The following is an 8,067-nucleotide window of genomic DNA, read 5'->3' as shown; positions in this document are numbered from 1 at the left end:
AAAAGAGAAATCAAGATTTTGCATTATCTATAGTTGTTTTACGTCGTAATATTAGCAAACGGAGAAATTTCACTTGGGATAACTTCTTAAAAAAACTTCACCGACTAATTTTAACTAGTTACTTTTATAAAGTACATTAAAGATTAACAAGACGTTCTAGTATTCACAAGAATCAATAAAAGAGGCTAATTGCGGTACCATGGACCTGAGAAGTCTTACTCCTCCTCTGACTCCTATGAATTATTACTTTATTTTTTCATATAGTAGTGATTGAATATGATACCATTAGGTTTCATTGTCGATTTGAACCTATCTTTAATGAATTCCACCGAAGACCTTCTACACGCAACAAAAACGACCAAGCTATTTTTCCACTGGCTATGCATTCATCATAGAGTTTCTCATTACTGTAAAAAAACTCTTCTATAAATTTATAAACCAGGAGTTAGAGGAAAGAACTTAAAAGGATTTTTTCCTCATCAATGCAGGACCCACTTTTTCATCCAATACCATAAGATCAAGATGGGAGTTCTTTTCACCCTTCCCTCACGATATTACTTCGTTATCTGTCACTCAGGAATATTTAGCCTTAAAGGGTGGTCCTTGTTCATTCACATAGGATTTCACATGAACCATACTACTCGGATCAAAACATAAGTTAGTGATGCTTTTGACTACTTGACTTTCGTAATCTACATCTTTGGTAAAATCAAGTCCACTGCGAAGATATTCATAAACTGCTCTATCATAATCTTTAGTAGATAACATGAATTGAAGGGCGGAACCAAGGAAGACAACTTTGCGAAGTATGAAAATTTCCAATTACTTGGTTGTAAGATAATTGGAGCCGATCAACCAATGTTCATGTCCTAACGTTTTAAAACTTCAGCTAAAAACTATTGATCGAACGTTAAAAGCATGTTTGGGAAGTAACTATAATCAATTTTATTTATAAATAAATAGAAATGAATGTCGGACGAGTGATTAATACTTGTAAGCTCTACAAAATGGGTATTCCAGGCCAGTCATTTTCATCGTTAAAAAGCGCAATCACAACTATTGAAACGAGTGCCCTACTTTCTCCAAGAAGATAGGATTAGGACAAAATTCCGGTGTACACTTAGTTTGACAGCAATAATCACCGGCCACATCCTTTATTAGAGGGTTGTCAGCCAAAGTGTACACCTAGCATAATTCAAAAATTTATTTGAATGTTTATAAACATGTGCCAAGGCTAAATGTTAACTCTCACTTGAAGCCAAATTGAAAGTAAAATGTATTATTCTAAAACAATTTAAATAGTAACTTCAACTTTCGTTCAAAAATTCAAAAAAGGTAAAATTTCTCAATATTCAAGAAACATGTCCCCATCAACACATCCACAACACAACGTGAATGTCACGAAACCACTTCACGTTCAAATAAATGTTTTGTATATGCTAAAGACGTGTGCCACGACTTTAAAAAGTTGAGGACATGAGTGCAACAAATGGTATACAAGTATGTGCCCAGGCTTACATATGATTTAAGAATGTGCCTATTAAGGAATCGAAAAATGGTATTAACGTGCTTATTGTTAGAATTATGACTCAAATAGGAGTCTTGAATAACGTGTTGTTGGTGTTGGAAAGGAGTCTAACTGCATTCAACATCAAGGAAACAAAATCTTGTTGAAATTGAGTCTCCTAATTGTAATATTTTTTTTTTACTTTTTAGGACTCGTTTAGGGTTTAAAACGTGGCCTATAAATACAAGGCTTCTCTATCAGTTTTGTTTAAGCATTATTGTCGTGTCTGTAATTTCTCTCTATATTGTCAGTTTATAATATATCGTTCCTCTGCGATAAATTCTCTTTGTTTATTTCTTTACTTTTAATCTTACTTCTTGTTGTGATCTTTATTACTTTACATCGTCATTAAATCTCATTCTTTACAAGCTTTTGGGATCAACAAGTGGTATCATAACTTAGTTCTTCTTCTGTGGATTGATTGAGGTTTTTTCAGATATGACTACCATGAGGTATGTCATTCTGCTGCTGGATCGCAATATAATGTATTCTTTGTCACAAGTAAAGATGAGGGTTATTCTAACGCAGTTGGATTTGGACGATGCGCTGCTAGGTTTTGAGAAGATGTCAACTGATTGGACAACAGAAGAGAAACAACGGAGGGATCAAAAGGCTTTATCACAAATCCATCTTCATTTATCCAACAATATTCTGCAGAATGTCTTGAAGAAGAAAATAGCGACTGCTTTGTGGTTGAAACTGTAGCAGTTATGCATGACTAAAAGTCTCACGAGCAAATTGGCTCTAAAGCGGAAGCTATATTCTCATCGTATGGTAGAAGGAGGGTCACTGGAGGACCATATTACCGTGTTCAAGGAAATTATTGCAAATCTAGAGACATTGGAAGTTAAGTACGATGAAAAGGATCTAGCCTTGATCATATCATGTTCAGTATTTGGCTCTTATGCGTCGTTTCGAAACACCATTTTGTATAGTCGGGATACTTTGACTATAGATAACGTCTATGATGCTTTGCACTCAAAGTAGAAGTTGGAGCATTTGGTTGGAGCTACATCAAGGGATGAGGAAACTCTTGTATTTCATGGTGGTCGATGGAGAGGCAGATCAAAGAATAACACCAATTTGTTTTGCTTCTACTACAGACATAAGAGACATATTCGGAAGGATTGCGATAAGTTGCAGGCCAAATGTGATTTAGCTGCAAATCGTGGAGCGCAACCTTTGACTTCAAACGAAACAAATATAGCTGAGGATTTTTCAGACGGCGGAGATGTGAAGTTGACCGTGGTGTCTGTGGATCTAGGCCAGACGAGAAGTGGATTCTTGATTCAACATGTTCGCATCATGTGTTCCAATCGAAATTTCTTTTAGACATATGAGGTTGTTCAACAAGGTGGAATTGTAATGGGAAACAACCAGTCTTGTTGTATTGCTGGGATCGGTCAATTTAGATTTAGGCTGCAGGATAGGACAGTAAGAATAATTGATCAGGTTCGACATGTTACAGACCTGAAAAGGAATCTCATCTCGCTTAGTACTCTGGATGCAAAAGGGTATAAATTCTCTGATGGAGGTGGAGGTAGAGTCTAGAGAGGTCCGAAAGGGTGTCAAAAGGGATGAAGAATGCCTCAGTTGTACATCTTGCAGAGGAGCGCATAACCAATTAAGAGACATATGGACAAGTTCAGTACCGTTGTGGATATTCAGTTTGGTACAGTATCTTTTGTAATGGGCTCTGAGTCGATTCAAAACATTACTCGAGGGAGCGTTGGTGATTCCGCTTTGCCACCAATTTCAGCGATTGCACTGTGTTCAGTTGCTAAGATTGGATCCATTGAGCGTAGGTACCGTGGTGTCAGTGATGTCTGTAATACTTTTGGGGACGTTAAAGGCGACAATTCTAACAAGTAGCCTTCTGTTGAGGCATTTTATATGGTTTTTGCTACAGGGTGTGCTTCGATCTTGTTTGGTAAACATTAATTCCTTGGTGAAATTTGGGAACTCGGGAGTAGGATTTTGGTGTCGTTTGTGGATGCCGTGCAGAGGACGATGGTTTATATAGAGAGTTTTGGTTACTGCATTGAGAAGATTTGTCATTTCATTTTAATGCAAACGTGTTTATTTCTCAGGTAGAAAAATTTTGTGAAGCTCCGCTCGTTGCACCGAAATTTGAGTCAATGTGAAGATTATTAGAGTTGTGACTCAAATAGGAGTCTTGAATCGCGTGTTGTTGGTGTTGGAAAGGAGTCTAACTGCATTCAACATCAAGGAAACAAAATCCCGTTGAAATTGAGTCTCCTAATTGTAATATATTTTTTTTTATTAGGACTCCTGTAGGGTTTAAAATGTGGCCTATAAATATAAGGTTTCTCTGTCAGTTTTGTTTAAGTATTATTGTTGTGTCTGTAATTTTTCTCTATATTGTCAATTTATAATACATCGTTCTTTTACGATAAATTCTCTTTGTTTATTTTTTTATTTTTAATCTTGTTTTATATTGTGATCTTTATTACTTCACATCATCATTAAATCTCATTCTTTACAACCCTTGGAATCAACACTTATAACCCTACGAGAAAGCCTTCCATGAACGGCACTCGAAGAAAGTCATTCGGGATTTAAAGAGAGGGTAAAGAGTGTGAAACATCCAACTAAAACATTGCAAATACCACATGAAACATCTAACATGGAAACGACAAACCAATGAGCTATGCGAAGAGATAACCATCAAACACATCCAAATAGCTGTAATGTCCCACAAGATTACAAAACCTCAATTTTTATTAAACTATAACCTTCCCCAAATTGCCTAAACAAACGCGGCACACCGTAAACGCAGCCACCGCCACCTCTCTGGTACGTGTCCTTGCCCAACTCCACCCCTATTTATACTCCCTCCAATACATATCATATTCCATCCCAAATCCCAACACACACAGTATTCACGTCTTATCTAATTTTCTAACGATGGCCAATACTTCAGTGTTTCTCCTTTTCCTCTTATTCCTAGTGGCAACACAGGCTAACGCCCTAAGAGGAATTGTGGGAGGCAGAACAGAGGTGAAGAATGTGAAAAACAATAAGGAAGTGCAAGATCTGGGCAAATATTGCGTGGAACAGTACAATAGTAAGCAGAAGCACAGTGCAAACGGCAGAAAACTTCTCACGTTTTCGCAGGTGGTGGAAGCGGAGAAGCAGGTGGTTTCCGGGATTAAGTACTATCTCAAGATCTCTACCGCCGTTTATGGGAGCGGAATTCCCAAGAATTTCGATGCAGTTGTGGTGGTCAAGCCGTGGGTGAACTCGAAAGAATTGCTCAACTTTGCACCTTCAACACCATCTCCTACCAAATAGATATACCCACTGATTTTTTTCCTTCCTGTTTTTGCCATGACACATGTTGGAATGGTATGGAATAAATAATAAATTGTTGATCATGGTGTACCTAAAATCTTTAGTGGGATAAGGATATTGTGAAGAAAACTAATTTGCGTACTCATTTTCTGTTCAAGTCTTCAACAAAAACAGTTTAATATAGGCCGAAGTAGAGCTGAAAACCAGCATTCGTTTGCGTTTAAAGGCGACGACTAGAACCAAGACGAATTGTTTGACCAGTTAATAATCTTCCTCCTCATATTTTTAGTAATACTGTCATTTTTTATTAGTCAACATTTTTTACAAATTTTATGAAAAGAAGCTCTTGTTTCATATTTCTCATTCTGAATCTACTTCATAAGTTGCCTGAAATTTGCAAGTCGCAGCCTGCAAATCGAACCTTTTTCGGTTTTCCTTCCCCAGCCGCATCTCCCTCCTGTGGATGTATCAAAGCCTCCAAAGTTGAACCACAAACAAGAATCACTAATAGACTGCCTCTGAATACACGAAATTTAGATTTCCTGAGATTAAACGAATCAAGCCCCTCGTATCCAAAAGCTTACAAGGAAGTACGTGAAAAGGATAGGTCAAACTGGCTTTAAATATCAACATAGAACAAAACCAGCTACCCTTTAATCATCTTAAATGAATAAAAGCAACACCACGCTGAAGAAATTGTTAGATTGAGATCAAAGCACATAGCAAAGCCCGGAATAATAGGATAGCATCATCAATTTCTCTATTCTTCTGGACAGAGATAGAGTTCATGAATTTGTTAGTTCCATGTTGCGTGACACTACATTTAGTACACCAAATTCCTTTATTAAGGATTCCCATTATCTTTCTCAGGGTCTACCGATCATATGGAAATTCCGAGTTATTCTCAGTCACTTTAAAGGGCTCAGGATGTTGACCGGAGCTGTACAGACTCCACATCTTAAAGTATGCGCGTTCCAAATTCCTCACCTGAAGACAAAAAGGAGAATTAGTCAAAATTAAAAGTGATATACGTTGCCATATAATAGAAACAGGTGGCCTTACCAAGTGCAAGGTAAAGACAACAGAACAACTGACTTCAAAACACAGAGGAACAAAATATAGGATAACTCACCCAGCGTGATGTGTCGAACAAAGGGCAAGTATAACGTGCAGCCTTGAGTTTGTTAGTAAGATCCTGGAGCTTCATGCGATTTGATGCCAACAATACAGCCTTCTCCTCGTACTCTCTCATACTGCAAAACAAGATGATGAGACAAATAAGCAAACATAAAAAAAATAAAAGCAAATCAATACGCGCTTTTCAGCATAAGCACGCATTATTTGCAGCCACCAATTAAAATTGCGCATATTTCGTTATCAGGAGAAGTAAGCATGGAATGCAATTTTTTAGAACTTCTGTAAAAGCATTCTCAATCTATCCCCTCTTCTCCTGGCCTGGTCAGCACCTTTTATGTAGCTGATCACAAATTGTAGTACCCACCTATTCACAATCATCTCCTCCCCAAGTCCTGTGGCCAAACACAGTGAACCAGCAACCCTTGTTGCCATTTTCTCAAGGGGAAGAGTTATCATTGGCAGACCGGCCCAAAGAACATCCGTTCCTGTGGTATGTGCATTGCACAGTGGCCTATTCATCAGGAAAATCAAGAGTTACATAAAAATTACTGAGAGTAAATCTATGCTAAACTAAGGTAGTCAGAGCATGCATACGTATCAAGAAATAGGTCGGCTAATGCACTGCGTCTAATATGTTCCTGTTTCATTGCAACGTCTGTAAAAATTATTTGGTCTGGTCGCACACCCTGTGCAGCAGCATCTGTACAACAAAAAAGACTGTCATTAAGGTATTCCGCAAAAGCCAGATTACTAATGTTTCATTTGTAGAAAGACGAAAATAAATAAATATGCATCCTCAATAAGGATGACATCCCTCAAATAACATACGCGCACGAAGCCTCATCTCTCCTGCAGCTGGAAACCTAAGAAGCCAAAGCGCACTATTTGGCACTCGTTTAAGAATATTACACCTGCATGGATTGAAGACGACTCACTAAGAATGGCACCCAGTTTGCAAAAATAAAACCGAAAGGATAATGAAACCAAAATATACCAGGTGGTAAAAATTTCAGGGTCCATCTTGTAAAGCTGATTGAAACAAGCAAATATAAATTTGTCCTCCGGTAGTCCATAGTGTGATCGCTTGGGCTGGCAATTCGGATCCAGAACATCCCGATTTTTCTAAACAGCAGCAAAGGTAAAAATCAGCACATCAAAATTTTTGAGAATCTGAAAATATGATGTACAAACTCTCGACATCTACCTGTTTATAATCATTAACAAAGTAACAGTGGGGAAGATGAACAAGCTTCTCAGAGTATATATGTGAGTAGCGCATAGGTGAAACAAACTGCCACATGACAGGTGAAAAACTGTTATAAGGTCAGAAACAAAATAAAAAATTAAAACAACATGGAAAAATTACAATACCTCATCCGTAACCAAATAATGTATGTAGGTTGCCCCCGTGGTTCCAGGGAACCCCATGTATGAAACCTGGATAGGAGCAGGTTGCATGGCAAATAATTCATTGCGTGCACCCTGTGAGAAGGAACCACAGATTAGAACGGCAAAGAGATTAACCTCCATTTGGCAAAATTACAAATGGTTTAAAAAGAGAGTTGGAGCAATAGTGAGTCCCACGAAATGTATGTATAATAATTAGTTGTTATGAATGTGTAATTGAAATCAATGTTCAACTGAATTTATAATCCATTTATTATGGGCTTTAATGGATCATTCTACCAGTATGCCACATTAATGCAAAATTAGGAGCCAAACATTAAAAACATCGACAAGTCCAACAAATTATACCAATTCAGTACCTTAGTGTAGCCATTAAGGTTAATGAGAATCTGTATCTGATCTTCATTAATCATCCTTGCAATCATATCAGATGACATAGATGACACGTCTATAAAATGCTCTGCTTCTGACTGGATTCTCAGCCTCCATTCAGTACCATCATTTGGACTTAAAGCATAGCAGAAAACCTAAAAGAACAAGCATCTTATCACGTACAGATAATGAAAACTCGAAAAAGTTTAACCAAAAAAATATTCAAATGATCAAAAGATAAGTTTGCCAACCTCAACATTTTCTTTGTC

The 8,067-nt window shown here is 37.5% G+C and overlaps 2 protein-coding genes across 2 annotated transcripts in view; one reads left to right on the top strand and one right to left on the bottom strand.

The window, feature by feature from the left end:
- The first annotated feature begins 4,340 nt into the window (after positions 1-4,340).
- LOC111371537 (cysteine proteinase inhibitor B-like) lies at positions 4,341-5,027 on the top strand. Its single transcript, XM_022993580.1, has one exon. It carries the CDS (start codon positions 4,496-4,498, stop codon positions 4,880-4,882), a length of 387 nt encoding a protein of 128 aa, XP_022849348.1. The 5' UTR covers positions 4,341-4,495; the 3' UTR covers positions 4,883-5,027.
- Positions 5,028-5,405: 378 nt separating this feature from the next.
- Positions 5,406-8,067, bottom strand: part of LOC111371089 (probable UDP-N-acetylglucosamine--peptide N-acetylglucosaminyltransferase SEC) — a 12,383-nt gene continuing 9,721 nt past the window's right edge. Inside the window, exons 5-14 of the mRNA XM_022993001.1 lie at positions 8,050-8,064; positions 7,786-7,953; positions 7,391-7,501; positions 7,224-7,310; positions 7,014-7,141; positions 6,848-6,930; positions 6,614-6,719; positions 6,384-6,530; positions 6,015-6,135; positions 5,406-5,869 (exon numbers count right to left, since the gene is read on the bottom strand). Coding sequence (XP_022848769.1) covers positions 5,756-5,869; positions 6,015-6,135; positions 6,384-6,530; positions 6,614-6,719; positions 6,848-6,930; positions 7,014-7,141; positions 7,224-7,310; positions 7,391-7,501; positions 7,786-7,953; positions 8,050-8,064 — 1,080 coding nt within the window. The 3' untranslated portion in view covers positions 5,406-5,755. The remainder of the gene's footprint in view (positions 5,870-6,014; positions 6,136-6,383; positions 6,531-6,613; positions 6,720-6,847; positions 6,931-7,013; positions 7,142-7,223; positions 7,311-7,390; positions 7,502-7,785; positions 7,954-8,049; positions 8,065-8,067) is intronic.

The sequence above is a fragment of the Olea europaea genome, chromosome 22, assembly GCF_002742605.1.
Source record: "Olea europaea var. sylvestris chromosome 22, O_europaea_v1, whole genome shotgun sequence".
NCBI lineage: Eukaryota > Viridiplantae > Streptophyta > Magnoliopsida > Lamiales > Oleaceae > Olea > Olea europaea.
This window is presented reverse-complemented; position numbering and strand designations above follow the sequence as displayed.

Coding starts and splice junctions, on each gene's coding strand:
- LOC111371537 (XM_022993580.1), top strand. CDS start 4,496: ATGGCCAATACTTCAGTGTTTCTCCTTTTCCTCTTATTCCTAGTGGCA.